The sequence below is a fragment of the Palaemon carinicauda genome, chromosome 19 (genome assembly GCF_036898095.1).
Source record: "Palaemon carinicauda isolate YSFRI2023 chromosome 19, ASM3689809v2, whole genome shotgun sequence".
NCBI lineage: Eukaryota > Metazoa > Arthropoda > Malacostraca > Decapoda > Palaemonidae > Palaemon > Palaemon carinicauda.
Window position 1 is genome coordinate 22,758,963 of NC_090743.1, and position 19,526 is coordinate 22,778,488.

The 19,526-nt window shown below is 41.8% G+C and overlaps 1 protein-coding gene across 1 annotated transcript in view; it reads right to left on the reverse strand.

Moving 5' to 3' along the window:
• Window positions 1-7,029: 7,029 nt before the first annotated feature.
• Window positions 7,030-19,526, reverse strand: part of LOC137658168 (short-chain dehydrogenase/reductase family 42E member 1-like) — a 36,255-nt gene continuing 23,758 nt past the window's right edge. Inside the window, exons 3-7 of the mRNA XM_068392848.1 lie at window positions 10,108-10,217; window positions 9,373-9,491; window positions 8,794-9,087; window positions 8,141-8,201; window positions 7,030-7,644 (exon numbers count right to left, since the gene is read on the reverse strand). Coding sequence (XP_068248949.1) covers window positions 7,057-7,644; window positions 8,141-8,201; window positions 8,794-9,087; window positions 9,373-9,491; window positions 10,108-10,217 — 1,172 coding nt within the window. The 3' untranslated portion in view covers window positions 7,030-7,056. The remainder of the gene's footprint in view (window positions 7,645-8,140; window positions 8,202-8,793; window positions 9,088-9,372; window positions 9,492-10,107; window positions 10,218-19,526) is intronic.

Consider the following 19,526-nt stretch of genomic DNA (forward strand, 5'->3'; position numbering starts at 1 on the left):
CTGCCATGTGCTTCACAACTGACTTCAAAAAGCCCCTCTTTGCGAGGAGTTGCTGGATAACCTCCAGGTGTGAAGATGTAGCGATGGAATATCTTCATGTATGATTGTCTAAGTAGTTCGGGAAGTGGGGGGAGCTCTCTTGGTGCCTTCGTGAGCAGACGTAGAAGGTCTGAAAACCATTCTGCATGTTACCACAGCAGAGCTATGATGGTCATTGCTAGATCTTGCGATGCCCTTATCTTGTTCAATACCTTCCTTACTAGGCAAAATAGGGGAACACATTGACGTCTATTCTGTCCCACGGGTGTTGGAAAGCGCCCTACAGAACGCTTGTGGGTCCGGTACTGGAGAACAGTACACAGGAAGTTTCCAGTTGAGGGACCTCGCAATCAGGTCTATTACCAGCGAACCCCACAAATTCAAGACTTTGTTGGCTATCTGTTGATTCAAGGGCAATTCGGAGCCAACTATCCGAGTCCTCCTGCTCAGATTGTCCGCTAGTACGTTCTTTTTGCCTGTGATGAAGCGGGGTGTTAAGGCTACCAAATTATCTTCCGTCCACCTGTGGATTTCTACACCTAGTTGGTATAGGTGCTGTGAAAAGGTACCTCCTTGTTCATATGTGACAGTACTGTAGTGATGTCGCTCATCAGCACCACGTAATGTCCTGAAAGGAGCCGATGGAAGTGCTTGATGGCCAGGAAAGCTGCCTTCATGCCTAGGAGGTGTATGTGGCACCACCTTTCGTGTTCAGACCAAAGCCTGGATGCCGTCAGCTGTAACAGATGACCCCCACCCTTCTTTTGATGCATCTGTGAAGAGCAACAAATCCGGGGAAGAAGAGAGAACATCTACTCCCCTGAGGAACTTTGTGTTCAACACCCACCAACTCGGGTCTCTCTTCTACTCTGGTCCCACCTGTACTAGGGTATTGGTGGGTTTGTGTGCTTAGACCAAAAGTTTTTCAGTTGCCACTGCAGAGACCAAATGCAGAGATGGCTATGGGGTACTAACTTCTCTAGAGATGTCAGGTGGCTAAACAGCTTTTGCCACTGGTGTGCCGGCAATTTGTCTCTTGAGAGAAAGCTCTAGGGTATCTCTTTCAGTCTCTTTACCTTGACCTTGGACAGAACGATCTTGCCTAGTGTGGTCCTGATTTTCATCCCTAGATATACTATATTTTGGACTGGTTGCAGCTGGGACTTCTCATAATTTATTAGGATCCACAGATCCTGACAAAATGCAAGGAGTTTGTCTTGATGGAAAAGGTTCGAAGGTTCGAAGGTTCTCCAAGTCTGCCAGAATCAGCCAATCGGCGAGGTAACGAAGTAGACGAATGCCGTTCTTGTGTGCCCAGGTTGACAATGACGTAAAGAGATTTATGAACACCTGGGCTTCTGTGGACAGGCTGAAGCTCAGCTCTTTGAACTGGTATAGCTGTCCAGTGAAACGTAGGTACTCTCTGGGTGACAGATGTATTGAGATCTGGAAGTACGCTTCCTTCAGATCCTATGAGATCATGAAGCCATTAGGTGTGACAGCCTGTCTGACCGTTTGGGCCATTTCCAATTTGAATGGAGTCTGCCAAACAAACTGATTCAGATCCGAGATGTCGATAACGGGTCTCCAGCCTCCAGACGCCTTTTCTACAAGAAATAAGCGACTGTAGGAAGTCTGGGGACCCTCCCAGGACGTCTTGGAGAGCGTCCTTCTCTAGCATGGTCCTGACTTTGGCCCGGAGGGCCTGATCCTTTGCTAATCCCTTCGCCTAGGACTCTGTCATCGTTGGTGTGAGAATCAGAGGAGCGGGAGAGTCGAAGAAAGGGACGGTGTACCCGTTTCTTAATATGGAAGTCGACTAAGGATTGGCTTCCTAGTGCATCCACCTCTGCCATCTGCTCTTTAGGCAGACCCCCACTGGTGGGCAGGCTGAGGGATTGCCCTACATAGCAGGAGCGTCCTCGCTTGGGTCTCCTGTTACCTTTACCCTTTCTTTCTCCTCTGGGACGAAAGAGGCGTATGGACTCCTGCCGTTGCGCTGCCCTCTTCTTTTGTGCGCTCTTTCTTTGCCTTTGGGGTGGAGGAGATGGTTTCCTCTGCTGTGGTGGAGCAGGGTGGTAGGGGCAAGAGATAACTACCCGTTGGAGAAGAATGTGCTGGCTGACTTATCTCTATCCTCAATGTCATCCCTGTTGAAAAGGAAGGGACCGTCCATTGGGGTGTTCTGGAGTTTCATCGTCTTCCTTTTGGGCACCTGCCTTTGGAATCTTGAGACGACAGCATCTCATCGTCTCAGGACTCGGTTAACCTATTGGTTGACCACGTTCTCCGTCAGGAATTCAAGGGTCGTCGCACCCGAGAGTAGGAAGGTGAATAAAGTCTCTCTCCTCTTGGGTGTCGAGAAGTCCTCGTTTTTCACGAGGTAACTGACCTTGCCCAACCAATAGTCCATCCAGGAAATGGATTGCAAAGCGCACATGGTAACCCTTTCCATGTTGGCAGAGAACTGGAGTGGTAGAGTTGCCAGTTTGTCCAAAGATGAGCCTTGTCAGAGACACAGTGGCTGGATAGAATTGAAGGGAGGAGGGCTTGTCTCCCACCACCATATAGTACTTTCTCTGACTTACATATGGTGGAGTTAGAAGTCTAGAGAAGTCCTCTGCTCAAAGAGAGCATGACGCATCTGCCATCTAGGCGTGCGCTCTTTTCTTCGACCAAGGTAGGGCTACCTTGAGTTTGGTAGGTCTCGGCACGTCCAAAAACTGATCCAGCACCGTGTCCTTGCCCTCAGCCGGGATCTGATCAGGTTCTTCTTGGTTATTAACCCTCCGGATTCATGCAAGCATCTGAAAAAAAATCCAGTCTGAGTCTTTTTGTTCTAAAGGAGAGATTTTCGGGATGGCAGAGAGTGGCAACGATTTGTCTGAGTGTTCAGAACTGTCATCCAAGGGTTCTTCCTCTCCCGAGCTAGCACCCATGGCAGACCAGGAGGGTGGAGGTTGTCATCTTGGTTTCTTCCTGCTGAGGAGTGGACTCTGGGGGAAAGTCCACTGTGTCCCAGTCTTACGGGAGCGGAGTGGACCGATGAACGTTCTTCTCGAGTCTGACGTTCATCCATAGAATGCCAATTCTTGGGATAACATCAAGTCCTTCGTCTCTCTCATGCAAATTTCAAATTTATCCTGTAGGGAGGAATCTTCCATCCTGGTCACTTGGTTTTGCGCCTTCGGAAGTGTTCGGAAGAGGAGAAACCTTTGCTAGCGAGGCAGAAGGCTCTTCTTGGCCCGCTTCTATAGGCGAAAGCCTATAGCTCTCCGTCAAACAGATCTTTCTAGGGGATTTAGATCCCCTACTCATACGAGGGTGGATCGTATCTGCTGTCGGGCACTCGTCCCCTTCTCTTCTTCTTGGTCATGATTGGAATCATGCCCAACCTCTCCCAAGCCAGGTCCAGTTTGTCAGGAGTCTTGGCTTTGAGGTAATCCTCATACCTCAAAGACCTCTGGGTGACATGAGGAGGAGGAGGAGGAGGTAGTGGCTGTCAAGCTATGCTAGATCGCCTCGCGTCCGCTGGACCATCACTCCCTAACGAGGACTCCAAGAGGATGTCGGGTACTTACTCTCTAATGAGGACTCCAACAGGATGTTGGGTACTTTGGGAAAGAATGCCAACTACCTGCCTCACTGCTTGGACAAGGTCCTTAAACCAACCAATATCCTTCGAGAATGAAGTTCCTGGAGGAGCTCCTTTGTGTTCCCAGGGCCTAGGTGAAGTGCTCAGGAAAGGGAGAGGACGAGCAGACCTCGAGTTATACTGTAAGTCTTGGCCCCGTTGTCCTTCTGTCAGACGTTCAGGTCGAGCGGACTATACCTGTGAACGCTGGTGATGAGATGATCACTGGCGCTCGGTGACCTGAGCGCCCTGATCAATTCTCACTGGCAGAAAACAGTCTTCTTGGGTGTGCTGGTGAGGCGAGGGATGGTCATACGCCCTAGCACATGCGCTTCTACCTGATCGCTCGGGTATAGGAGCATGATCGCCAGGTGAGAGGTGGAGGTGAGCACTGGCTTGCATGCCTCTCCTCCCTCTCTCAAGTGAGCGCTTGCGTGGTGGCCAACCACGATTGCTAGGGGGTGGTTGGTGAGACAAGCTGGATCGCTCGCCTGCTTAAACCCACTCCCACTCCCTTGGGTAGGGATCTAAGGTGCGCAAGGTCTTACTCTCACGGCTACAAGCTTTGCTCTCACAAGGGTTATCGCACTTGCTCAACTCAAGCGAATAAGCTCTCCTTCCTCGTTCTGAGGTAAGAAGTGAAACGCTCCGCTATGCCTTTCCGCCTGAGACGGAGTTGCACCCTCCCTTACAAGTGCATTTAGGAGAAGGGCTCTCCTGCTTGCCTGATCTGAAGGAGAAGAGTGCATTGACTTCCCGAAGGGCAAGGGAGGACTGGAGCTGAGTGCTTGCGCTACAGCAGCGAGGCAGGTTCTAACTTTGGCGAATTATTACATTTAGGTCTGGTCTCGTGAGAGACTGGTCTAGAGTAGCGCAGAGCGCTTCGCCGTGCCATAATGAGATATGGGCAAAGATGGCAACCTCCTCCCATCCTCATCATCCAGTTCTGAAAAGCTGTGCTCCTATAGGATGGAGTGGGGCGTAGACGAGTCTAATGCCCTTCGGTGGAAACTATGGGGATGACCACTCGGGAGAAGAACGCCCCTCCCGCAAGCGGGAGGGTTGACCAACCCCTTTTTCTCTTGATGGAGCATCTCCCATTGGGTGAGGAACCTGGCGCTCAGGAGGTGATGGGTTACCTTCCCTCAGAAGGGTAGACTGTCCAACACCTGGAGGTGAACCTCTGCGGTGGGCATTTCGTTTCTCCTCTGTACGGGCGAACTCGGCTAGAGGATCAACTCCCTGCTCAACCTCTGGAACGAAGCCAAAGCCAGTTCCTGAGACCGTAAGATCTCTTGACAAGTCACTCCGAAGCATGCTCATCCTCCCGCTGAAGCAGGGAGAATGTCAGGGCGAGCAGGAAACAAAGTCTCAGCTCTTGTGATAGAACAAATAGAATGGTGATACATGCGCAGATACATAGAACAAGTAGTAAAAAATTAGTGTAGGTGAAAGAATTCATCATTGTTCAGTCATGGGGAAAGAATGGAGAAGGGTTTATGATTTTTAAGTTGCAGATGACACAGTTCTGTTTAGTGAATCAGGGGAGGAATTGCAAAAGCTGATAGAAGATTTGAATAGAGAAAGCAGAAAATCTAGGACTGAAAATGAATATGAGTAAAACTAAGATATTCTTCAATGAAAATGCAGACAACAAAATTTAATAAGGATTATGGGTGAACCGCTAGAGATTATTAATGAATATACGTACCTAGGACAGATGGTAAACTTTTCCCCAGGACACGAGACCAAAATTAAAAGGATAACCATGGGATGGAGAGCTTCAGGTAAACAAAATGAGATTATGAAAAGTAAAATGCCACTTTCTCTTAAAAGAAAAGTATTTCATCTGATGGACCTACCAGCATTAACTTCATCATTGCCATCATCATCTCCTATGCCTATTGACACAAAGGGTCTCGGTTAGATTTCGATAGTAATCTCTATCTTGAGCTTTTAATTCAATACTTCTCCATTCATCATCGACTTCATATTTCATAGTCATCAGCCATGTAAGCTTGGGTCTTCAAACTCTTCTAATACCTTGTGGAGCCCAGTTAAATGTTTGGTGAACTAGTCTATCTTTGGGAGTGCAAAGAGCATGCCCAAATCATCTCCATCTACCCCTCACCATGATCTCATCTAGATATGGAACTCAAGTAATCTCTTATAGTTTTCATTTCTAATCCTATGCTGTTACTTATACATCAGAAATTTGGAGCCTTACTAAAGCCTTAGAACATAAGATTTTTACAATTTAAAGAACTATAGAAAGAATAATGATGGGAATACACCAAGAGACAAAAAGGTCAGTGCTAAGGTAGAGGATATTTTAACATGAAAGAAAAAGAAATGGACATGGGCAAAACATATATGTAATGAGAATGACAGATAATAGGTGGACATTAAGAATAACAAAATGGATGCCTAGAGATTGCAATGAATGAATGATTTGAAGTCCTCTGGCATCCTGACATCGAAGGTCATTGACGCCATAGAGAATGCAAAAGAAGCAGAAAGAAGAGAAGACAGATTAACAAACTCTGTGTGTGGGGGTGTGTGAGTTGAGAGATACGACTTTCCATTTGTATAGGGCGGATAAAATTTTTTTTATTGTGTATTTAGGACTAACAATTCTCTTTTGATTTTGCGAGAACTTTGTTCCAGGTTCTTGTTGCTCACTCCACAGCGCTATGAATGTGGGCACATTACTTGAAGAAGCGTATTTGGAAAGCGTTGCAATCTGCAGAAGTTCCTTGGCATTAGTTACCTCCTACACATAAAGCACAGCTTGCATACTTTTATCTCTAACTTCCATAGCTTCTCTAATTTATCGACATCTTTGGTTGGTGATTTAACTTCCTTGATTCTATGCCACTACTTCTGAATTTTCTTAATTCATTACTGTTAAACGTAATGCTATTTTGTATCATCTCCCTCACTGCGCAACACACAACGCCTTGTCTTATCATTCCTGTTTCTATAATTTTCCTTTAAGTCTATTATATTTAACCTAGTCTCCATCACTATTACTGTTCCCTTAGTGTTAAGGTTACCCATGTAATCTCCTCTGCTATTACTATTTACAAATCTCAGCTTGGTCATTTCCGATTTCTTTTCTTCTATTTTTAATACTTTCTTAATTTTTTTTTTTCATATTTCTAAGATTTTTTCCCTGCATTCCCCATATGATTCCCAATATTTTACCTTCCACCATCTCCTTAACTAATAGTTTATCATCTGATATGATGATGTTATGGAATGACATCACGTTATCACAGGAGAGAGAATGCGGGCCACCGCTATTAGCTATGCCAAGTAAGATTTTGAATAGAAAGGCAACTGAAAACATGTAATGAAGATTTCCTTTATTGGTGAGTGGCTCATCGAAAAAGTGTCAAATAACAGATTAAGCAAAGAATAACAAAAAATATTATTTGTATGGAAAGCTTGTTGAAAAGGCCAGTTTTTGCTGGATCCTTCCTACAATTGCGACTTTTAAAATATTCAACCATCTGTGTTTGATCATTCGGACGAGTTGGCATGTAACCAAAATCCTTAGTAGCTTTTCCACAACTGAAGTAATGAGTCACACCAGATTTGTACACTTCTGCGGGAGTTATGAATGGCTTGAAAGGGTATACTTTATGGATAATATTATATACAATCTGTTGGACGTGAGCTACTATCATGATCAGCGCCAGCGGGAGCTGCACGTTAGGGAAACCGTACTCGAGTCCTTCATACCAAGGGCGAAAATACTCGAAGTGGTTTATGGGAAATCCGTCCGAGATGAAGTATGCCTGTCCGGATACTTTCCCCAAAATCTTTCCTTTGCTATCTGTATCGTTGTGGTGGTTTTGAAAGTTGGGTGATTTTACTATGTTCCCTGCCGCAACAGCGAAAGATGAATAGTTTTCTTGCTCTTTTACCAGGGTCATCATAGCTTTAACGTGTGCTTGTACAACATTCTGCGAAAAGGAATGAAAATATTTGACATTACAGTACTCTAATTTTCGTCCAATATTAATGGTATTTTGCAATACCACGTTGGTTTGGCCCAAAAAAGATGAGTGCTGAATTTGTTGCAATGGTAGGCTATGTAATAGATTCTTTAATTGTTGATGAAAATTATTTAGCAATGGGATATTTGAATCAAAGCTAACATTCTTCAACCAATTGAGTGGAGACATGACGTCGTTCAGATATTTACCGTGTGTCCAAATAATACTACTAAGTTTAAAGTTTCATAAATATTATTTTATACTTTATCCGCATTTAGACAAGATTAACATGCGTACTATTTTACTTCACCAAGGGTTGCATGAACACTTGAAATCCAATTGACATTAATTTGTAATTTTTTTTTTTTAGTTTGCGTAAAGGATAAAAAATACATGGTGGAAACAAAATAAATAAGCAAATTTTAATGCGAACTTAAATTGCTTGTATTCTTGTGAATCTTACCTGTATCCCTATGAAATCGACTAGGTTATTTTTATTTCCGTAAGTACACAGAAACCCAGACCTAAGAAAGAAATAGAATTATTTGCATCAATTTTTAGGAACTTTGTTGAATTTCTTTCCAAACTTTCGAGTAACAATACAATGTGCCTGTAATGAGAAGTTAATTATTAGTTCATATCGAATGAAGTATAAAGAATTTTTTTTTGAAAATTATCAAGAATGGCATCATTATTATTTAGAAAAAATCATAATTCCGATTCAAAGATATTTTAATGAGAAAAAACGGGGTCATGTTTAGGGAACTGCTGCTTGAACAATTATCGAAGTAAGTTCTTAAACTTATCCCTTTAAGCTTAAAGATAATGTAAATGTCTGCTTAAATTGGAGTAGATGCTCACCAGAACGTTAGCCGGGCAAGGTCAACCCACCACACCAACCACAACAGTGGCCTCCACAGTAAACAACCTAAACTCACAGTACCGAGATGGGATCGATCTGCTGGCATGCTAATGTTAAGCAAACACGTTACCACTGTACTAGTCAGGAAGCTACCCATATTCATCAATATTTTTCATCATGCAAAAGTCAATCATCATCTATTTTGACAGCTGGCTTTGTTTATTTAATAAAGATTTGATGAAAAAATATATTACCTTAGAGCATCAATAACACGGCAGGAGTGGCGCCGTTCTCCCAACCCCATAACACCTGCCAGTCTCAAAGCGCAGGTGCGCAGGGTACTCCGACACTTTTTGGAAGGAGTTCTTGCCTCTGTCTGCTGATTCTCAGGTCGTGAACCTAATGGCTGAGACGTTAACGAAGAGAGGGGAAGGGTGTGGTAGGTTATAGTTTTTTCATTGAGAGGTAATGCGGTTTCTTCCTCTTCCGTGCACAATAAAGATTTTCCGTTTGCCATCACAACCAACATCTCGGCGATGGTTTTTGTCCTAAGGAAAAAATATAGTAAGAAACAAAGCTGGTACCCTTTATTATTGAGATAAAGAATATTTGAATTACTTCTCAACATAAAATTACTTCATTAGAATCTGTTTAACAATAATTTTGTCAAAAATTGTCGAGTTTATATATATATATATATATATATATATATATATATATATATATATATATATATATATAGATATATATATATATGTATGTATATATATATATATATATATATATATATATATATATATATATATATATTTAAAAAAAATAATTAAGCAAACCTTGAATAGTGATCCGACTGTTCATGAAGAGGGAAATACGGAAGAGATTCATCGCCATTCTTTATTTCCTGTCCACCAAAAACCACGTTGTACGTCGAAGTGTACACTAAAGCTTGTACCTATGCACGGACAGTGAACCAAAGTCTATTGTAACTAACAGTTGTGGTATGTAGAGTTGTATAAAGGTATACTGAAACCAATTAAGAGAAGTTATTTGCATAAGGCTGCTTCGTGATTTTGTAAGTGCAATAGTTCCCATTTAAAGTTGACAAAGGTCACTGTGTACTGTTTAGGTTAAAAATGTTAGATCTTGAATTGTTTTAAAATTGCAGGTTTTCTCGGTATGTTCAGGTTAAACATTTTAGATTTTGAATTGTTTTAAAATTGCAGGCTTTCTTGGTATGTGATGTGTATAGGTAAATGTGCATGCACACATGATTTTATATGCACACACACACACATATATATATATATATATATATATATATATATATATATATATATATATATATATGTATATATGTATATATATATATATATATGTATATATACATATATATATATATATGTATATATATATATATATATATATATATATATATATATATATATATTTATATATAGTATGTTTGTAATTAATAAACACAATCGTGTATAAACACATCACATAAGTGTAAATGACCTAACAATAATTTTGACCACTTACAGCTGGATAAATTTCTGGACCATATTTACCTTAGCATCAATTGCAGCGGATAGAACAGTCCTGGTTCCAGCGATGTTGACCTCTTCTTGCTGGGTCATATGCGCACTGAGCTGCTCACGACCTGAGATCCCGTAGGACGCTGTAGCGGTATAGTGTCCGGTCACCACAATAAATTATGAGGATGAACATAAGGTTGACAATTGTAATGAGTGATGAGAACTTTTGGTGTTAAGCATGTTTTATTATAAGATTAGCATTTTGTTTCATTTAGCTTATGCACGGTATATTAGCTGTTGCGAAATTTTGTTGTTCCCAACTAAATTGTCTTATATATATATATATATATATATATATATATATATATATATATATATATATATATATATATATATATATATTGTATATTATCATCTCCTCGATTAGGTTTTGCCAGTCATCTCTATCTCTAGCTTTTAATTCAATACTTCTCCATTCATCATACCCTACTCCACGCTTCAAAGTCCTCAGCCATGTAAGCCCGGGTCTTCCAACTCTTGTAGTACCTTGTATAGCCCAGTTAAACGTTTTGTGAACTAATCTCCATTGGGGGAGTGCGAAATACATACTCAAACTATCTTCATCTACCCCTCACCATGTCTAATCTCTGTCCTGCCTTGCAACTCCCAATATTCTTCTGATGGCTTTATTCTCAAATCTACTAAATCTGATGGAGATTATTTCATTGTCATGCCATGACTCAGGCCCATACTGTAACACAGATTTCATTAAACATATATATATATATATATATATATATATATATATATATATATATATATATATATATATATGTATGTATGTATGTGTATATATATATATATATATATATATATATATATATATATATATATATATATCCTGATTTTTATATGTAATTTCAGGCGATTTGACTTCCAAATTCTATTTAACTTAGCCATTGTCTGATATGCTTTTTCAATATTTCATTAAACTCCAATTCTAAATACCCTGTATTATATATCATATTTCCTAAATACTTAAATTATTCTACCCCATTAATCCTTTCTCTTTCAAATGATATTTCATATCCTATTGTATATTCTGTTCTCATCATCACTGTCGTTTTTATTATCTTAAGCCCAACCTCCTGTAATATTCCATGCATTCTGGTAAGTAAGCGTTGCAAATCCTGTGGTGTTCTGCTAGTAAGGACAGCGTCATCAGCATACTGTAAGTCAACTGAATTCCCATTACCAATCCAGCCCAATCCTTCTCCACCATTTCCAACTGTTTTACACATTACAAAATCCATGAGGAGGATAAACAACATAGGTGACAACACATTCCATTGGAGTAGGCTACTCTGCTGTTTACTGGAAATTCAGTTGATAGGACTCCACTAATAACTTTGCGCTCACTATGTTCATGAACAGACTTAATCAAATTTACATGTTCAAGAGGAATTCCATAACAATGCAGGACTTCAAAAAATTGACCGGTGTATGGTACACTATCAAACGTTTATTCATAGTTCGTAATCACCATCAAAAGTGGATTTTTATATTCTACACATTGCTGTACATGTCTCAAAATTGAAATTTGGTCATTACGACTACCTTTTCTTGATCCTGCTTATTCGTCTCTCAGCTTTTTATCAACCTTTCTCTCTAGTCTTTTTAAAATAACCATACCATATATTCTAATGACAACTAATGTAAGTGTGATGCCTCTGTAATTATTGCAATCAGTCAGATCTTCTTTTTTACCATTTTCATTAACACTCCTAGCTCCCATTCATCAGGTTTGGACTCTTGATGTCACATTACAAAATATTTTAAGTAAATATATATATATATATATATATATATATATATATATATATATATATATATATATATATATATATATATATATATATATAGTCCACATTAAGCTGTTTTCCATAGGAGATGGGCCCAGTCAAAAATAAATAAATAAATAACGCAATGAACAATGCCACCTCACATCGCTACACTCTCCTCTGCTGGAAAAAAAAAACATACACTTCATACGCCTACACAAAACGAAAAGTTTAGAACTGGGCAATGATTAGTGAGGCTACTTGTAATGTCAGAATAAGTATTTGGACGCGTGAAAGAGTGTGGTAGGTCAATGTAATTTATGTGTAAATCTGAATGTTCAATCAGAAAACGTCTTTAACACCTCTGGAAACGAACGTGCGACAACCCTCTGGAATGACGAATTAAGAGTTTATGAATACCCTATTTTTTTTCTTTTCATAGGGAGGGTGACTTCTGAAGGTGGTAGCCTCATGTCAGACGTTCAGTCAATAGTTACAGGTAAGAAAGTGTTATTGTGTTTGCATTGATCACATTGTTGTCAAAGTTATTCCAGTTCATATAGATAGAAGTATTGCTGGAACATTTTTATGCGTAATTACATTGGTAACTGTCTCCCTCATTCATTCATATATATATATATATATATATATATATATATATATATATATATATATATATATATATATATATATATATATATATATATATATATATATATATATATATATATATATATATATATATATATATATATATATATGTTTGTGTATTTGAGAGATTGGTGTTTACAGAGAACAGCTCCAAGACAAACTTCTTAACGTCATCGTTGATTTGTTGACAAACGTGACGCATTGTCGGTTTAAATGGCTCACCCGGTACGGCGCGTCCTTCAGTTTCTTGTAATGTTTAGTGCCTTGTTTAGTGTATTTCGCAAAATCGTGAATTTTGAAATGACAGTCCCCATACTGGAAATAAGGTAAGACACTTGGTATATCAAAGAACCAGTCATATAACTTTTTGAAAATCATAGAAGCCTGAACTATCAATTACTGACTGTAGTCATGGTGGCCGTAATAATAGGTCTATGCTTCTGAAATTGTCAAGTGAAGGATTTTTACCCCAGAAGCTGGGGTAAATTTATAGATACGGATGGGACAACATTTTGAACAGAAAAAATAGTTATTAATGTAGGAAATAAGGTAAATGTCTAGGAGAAGGCCGCACCCGTTTTTCAAGTATTAACGACGAAAAACGGCAAAAAACAACCAGATTATTGTTGCACAGTGCATAGAAACATGAGGAAATGAATATAAAAGAAACTAGACTTAACTCTTACACACAAAATGTAAGCATAAACCTACTACTACAATTATGGGGGACCCCAGTGGGAAGCGGGGTTTTTGGGTGGGGGGAGGAGGAGAAAAGTGATTTTTCGGGGCACTACCGAACCTAATACAACCAACTAACCTACCCTGGGGGGCCTGTACCCCTACCTAGGCCTACCGGGGGGGGGCTCCGCCCCCCCTGCGACCCCCCCTTAAGGACACTACCTAACACATCCATCAAACCAAATCCAAAGTGATGGTACTGCTGTATACATTGTTATACTATCACCATTATAATATACTCCATAAATTAATGAAGCTTACCTTAAACCGTTGGTTCATAAAGATGTGCTGGTGCTTTGAGGAAAACGTGAAGCCGTTGCGAAGGTTCCTTGACATGCAGGGCAATTTTTATTTTGTAAAATTAAATTGTCTCTCAGGCACAAATCCACTAGTTTTTCTATAATCCCCGAATAAGTTAAAACAAACTCATTGTAAGTTAGGAAACAGTCAGGACAAGAAGATGGAATTTCAACTTCTTGTGCAACATGAGATGACTTGCTTGCTATGGCCTCCATGTCTAAGAACGAAATGAAATGCCTTGGTAAGATAATGTATTGTCGCGTTGTTGTATTGTCGCGCTGTGATTGGCCAAACATGTATGACGTCATAGTGGATAGGCGCTGTGATTGGCCAAACGTGTAAGACTTCATAGTGGACTAGTTTGTCTGCGGATTATAGTGGTTACAGGGCTCATTTGAGCAAAAACAAGACACAGTCAACAATAACAACAGACTTAGAAAAATCTGGGAGGAAGACAAGAGTAGCGTGAGTTTGATCGTCGATATTTCGACTATTATTGATTTTCACTAAATTATCTCACTGGTATACCATTATTTACATACATCCCTACACATTCTAGTAAAAATAAATTGAATATCACTGATATCTTCATGCGGCCCTCTCCTAAACATTAACCGGAAAGAATTAGAATATACTGAATTTAAAATTTATTTCAACTGTAAACAAACCGAACAACCCGTTAGTTTCCTTCCTCTCCCATGGCCACAGGTCTGAACCGTGGGTTCAGTAGGGGAACAACAGGAAAGTTTGTACTGTATTCTGAATGTAGACGGAACGATATTGTTTATCGGTTTTGCTTTAAAGACTGAAACTTCATTAATTTCTAGCCGAGGTTATACTTCGTTTATTGTCCTTGGGGTTTGTTTGAGTAGCCTTGCTTACGATGTGTTATTCTTAATGTTTGGGTCAGATGAATTGATAGATATTTACTGTAGCATAATGTTCCTAATAAAGCATATATGTTTCCAGTATATTTACAGGTACTTTGAACGGTTCTGATGCTATTTAGGAGAAATCTTAATTTTGAAAATTATAAACATCTGAAATCCCAGAAGTTATGAATGAAAATCCATATTCTGAAAGGGTAACAAACAGTAGAGCATCACCTAACCTAATGAATGATTTGAAATTCTCTGGCATCCTGTTGCCTAACCTAAGGTTTACCTAACCTAGGACCTGTATCTTTACTTACTGAACTTGGACTGCTGTATCCTTCACTGACCCTTCAACTAAGTCTTGATCCTGCAATTGCAACCCAATCAATTTCTCTCTGAAAACTGGGATTTTCAGATGTTCCATTATGCTTAGAAAACTTGTATTTTCGACAAGTAATAACCTCTAAGCCATTCAAAATAACTGTAAACTTAGTGGTAACTTTTCTCCTCCAAAGGGGAAATGTCCACTTGTTTGGATGACGTTAATATGGACATACTGTACTGTATTTCTTTAATACAAATCAAACAAGAAATCTTTCAAGTTTGTGACATAGGAGCTAGTATTAAAGGGGGTAGAGCTTTTTTAGAAATTGTAGATGTAGGAGATTGGGCCAGAGCAATCACATGAAAAAAAAAGTATGGTTGGAGGTTACAAATTGGTACCAGAACTAATAGCATAGGAAAGGGGCAATCAGAGTTTGGATAGAAGAACCACCTGGGGGGAATCTTATGAGCTTTACTATACTCAGGGTCTTCTGTCAAGGTGACATAAACAAATGCCATAGAAAGGGTATTTTTATAAGGGCAGATGTAAAACATATTCTCAACCACTGAATTAGGTAATGGAGTTCAAAGTAGTATTTTGGTATTGTTTACAAGACCACGCTTTCCATTTACTCCCAATTTATGCAGTCCTGCAGCTCTCCTCTTCTTGTATAGTAATTAGGAGGTTCTATAAATGCTTGGAAAGCAAAAAATGGCAAGATATGTTGAGGAAGGGGGAAGGGGCTATAAAAAGAAAATAGCTCGGTTTCTTCACAAAACGTCTTTAAACTGACGTGTCAACATAGTCAACCAAACAGAATTCATGATGCCAGTGTTCATAAACAGAAGTTTGTGATGCCACCGTACATTTGATATACTGTACTGTATATTCAAAGTATCTTAGTCAAAAATTGAGTGATTACTCAAAAGTGTCACTATTTGTAAATTGCATTTTTCAATATTTAACTTAGCCGGTGATTATAATAGCTGCAACTCTGTTGCTCGACAGAAAACTCTAAGGTAAAACTCGCCAGCGATCGCTACACAGGTTGCGGGTGTGCCCAACAGCGCCATCTGTCGTCCAGATACCTAGTACTCAATGTAAACAAAGACTCAATTTTCTCTCTGTCGTGCTAACGACAAGACGTACTTACTCGCTGTTGCTAAACTGGAGTTTTTTCACAACTAATTGGTGAAGTACATTATTCTAGTTTTGAGCTTTCGCTGTGCAAGGTTTCTCTTCACAAATCCTTGAACTCTTTTTGATAACGGATTCTTTGTTGATGACTTTTTGATAGTTTTTTGAATTCCCCTTTGACCAATTCAAAATGGCTGACCCTTCACAAGTCCCAAAATTTAGGAAGTGCAATGCTAGGGACTGTTCAAGGCGTCTTCCGAAGGCTTCTATCGACCCTCACACTGTTTGTTCCAATTGTCGGGATAAAACCTGTCAATTGGAAGATCGGTGTGAGGAGTGCGTTGGGCTTTCGGAATTCGATTTTATCGAATTCCAAAAGTATACACGTAGGCTAGAGAGAGATAGAGTTAGGAGAAGTTCCTCTCGTTCTATCGATATTTCCTCTCCTCATGCCCCACAACCTATTCCTTCCCCTGTAGTGGTTGCTCCTAATCCCCCTCCTGGCACTCAGGAACCTTCGATGGCTGATATGATGCGTGCCATCCAAGACTTGGGTGAGAGAGTTGAGTCCCTTGCTAGTGACCGTAATCAACTTATGGCGGATGTGAAGGAGCTGAAGTGCAAAAGTGCAGTGGGAAGTGTTAAAGTGAGTGATAGTGTTGTGGATAGTGTTGCGCTTGAGGGTTCGTCTGTTCGTGCCTGTCGTCCTCCTAGTCCGGGACCTCTTGCAAGCTCCCAAGTCCAGGGGAGAAGCAATGTCGTACGACAAATGGGTTCGAGAGGCTTTAATCAGCGAACAGACGTTCCCTCCGTGGTATCGGGCGTATCTACCCAAGATCGCCCCTGCCTAACTAAGACGAGAGAGCCCATATATACCTCGTCTTCGGAAGGTGTTTCTCGCAAGAAACCCTGGACCAAGGTCTCACGACCGTTAAAACGCAAGTCGGTCCCTTCCGCACAAGTCCAACGGCCCAGTTGTAGCCACTGGGTCAGTTCGGACTCGCTGCAGTCATCCGATGACTGCTCTCCTCCTAAGAGAGGAGTCATCCGATGACTGCTCTCCTCCTAAGAGAGGCAAAGCGGTACCGCTTCAGACAGTTACAGTACACCGTCTGTCGCCGCACCTGCTCCTGTAGACCCTAAGTGGTCTCTACTGCAAGACATGCAGTCTCAGCTAACGTCTCTTATGCAGGACTTTCGTGCGGAGAAGGTTGCTGCCGCACCAGCTAGTGCAGCTCCTTGCCTACAACCGCCCACACGATCGGTTGTGCGTCCGGTGGACGCTGAGGTAACCTTCTCACGCACACCAGTTGAGAGAGTTCCGCACCCATGCGTTCCAGTGTGATCTGCCAGCCGCATGTTGACGTTCAGCGACGCACGGAGGTCTCCGTTGACGTTCGTGAGGTTCAACAACAGTCAGAGTTGTTTTGTTTTGACGCGGTGCGTCAACCTCCGCAACCCAGTGTGGTTGCCACTGCTCACCCACATCAGTCCAGACAGTCTGGAGTAGACGCTGTGCGTCCCCGCGCTGCTATAGTTGTTGCCAGCTCACAGACTGGGCAACAGTTCCATGACGTTGCGTCCGGCTCAGTCACGCATGCACCCGTGCGACCGGACTCAGCTTACCAGCCGTTACCCACTCCGTTGCCGTTCCCTCATCAGTTATCGGATGAGGGACTTTCTGATGATGATGTTGCTGCACACATAGATGAACCGCATTCAGAACTGGACGAGCCTAAGTCTACGCAACCCTCTTTGGACTTTAGGAAAGTTTTGGCCCTGTTCAAAGAGATGTTTCCGGACCAGTTTGTTTCTGTGGCTCCGCGTTCTCCTCCGTCAGAGTTTGTGTTAGGCATGCCGTCATCCACTCCTGCCTTTACTAGACTCGTCCTCGCACGCTCGTCCAAGAGAGCTTTGCGTGTGATAGGAGAATGGCTGCAGTCCAAGAAGAGTTTAGGGAAGACAGCTTTTACGTTTCCCCCTGCTAGACTCTCTTCTAGATCGAGCGTCTGGTATGCCACGGGAGAAGTTCTCGGCTTGGGAGTTCCTGCCTCTGCCCAGGGCGACTTCTTAAGCCTAGTAGACTCTCCCCGCCGCCTTGCCATGAGACGCTCAAAGATATGTTGATCATCTTCGGACCTGGACCACCTGCTGAAAGGTATCTTTAGAGCCTTCGAAGTTTTTAACTTCTTAGACTGGTGTCTAGGAGCTCTAAGCAGAAAGATCTCTCCGACAGAGAAGGAGACTTCCTTGCTCATTATGTCCTGCATGGACAAGGCCGTACGTGATGGGTCTAATGAGCTTGCTGCATCATTTGTGTCCGGAGTCCTTAAGAAGCGTGAAAACCTATGCTCATTCCTTTCAGCTGGAGTTACACCATGCCAGAGATCCGAACTTCTGTTTGCTCCGCTTGCCAAGTGCCTTTTTCCAGAAGACCTGATTAAGGAAATTGCCGCTTCTTTGATACAGAAGGATACTCACGATCTTGTTGCGTCCTCAGCTCGCAAAGCCACCCCTTTGCCTACCTTGTCAGCTAGACCAAGGATGGACACTCCAGCGTCCTGTTTTATTCCGCCCTTTCGTGGCAGAGCCTCCAGCAGAGGAGGTGCTCGTGCCGAAGGGAAACGAGGAAAGAAGAAAGGAACCAAGTCCTTTAAGGGCAGAGTCTGACTGCCAGCTTCTTCAGACAGCAGTGGGAGCCAGACTCAAGAACTTCTGACAGACCTGGGAAAAGAGAGGCGCAGATGCACAATCTGTGAAGTTGCTCAGAGAGGGGTACAAGATCCCGTTTGTACGAAAACCCCCTCTAGCGACGTCTCCCATCGATCTCTCTCCCAGGTACAGAGAGGAAGACAAGAGACGAGCATTGAAACAGGAAGTGTCTCTCTTACTAGAGAAGGGAGCGGTAGTCAAAGTCTTGGACCATCAAACCCCGGGATTCTACAACCGCCTCTTCTTGGTGTCAAAGAAGACAGGAGGGTGGAGGCCGGTGCTAGACGTCAGTGCGCTGAATGTCTGTCACAAAGCAGACGTTCTCCATGGAGACCACAAAGTCTGTTCTAGCAGCGGTCAGAAGGGAAGACTGGATGGTCTCTTTAGACCTAAGGGACGCCTACTTCCACGTCCCCATCCACCCGGACTCCCAACCTTTTCTGAGATTCGTTTTCGAAAAGGTTGTCTACCAGTTTCAAGCCCTGTGCTTTGGCCTAAGCACAGCTCCTCTTGTGTTTACGAGGCTGATGAGGAATGTAGCCAAATTCCTTCATTTAGCGGACATCCGAGCCTCCCTCTATTTGGACGACTGGCTTCTCAGAGCTTCTTCCAGTCGTCGCTGTCTGAAGGATCTAAAGTGGACTCTAGATCTGACCAAGGAATTGGGTCTCCTTGTCAATATGGAAAAGTCACAAGTGGTCCCATCCCAAACTATTGTGTATTTAGGGATGGAGATTCACAGTCTAGCTTTTCGGGCTTTTCCGTCGGCCCCCAGAACAAGCCAAGCCCAGTTATGCATCCAGAACATGCTGAAGAAGGAACGATGTTCAGTCAGGAAGTGGATGAGTCTGATAGGGACGCTATCATCCCTGG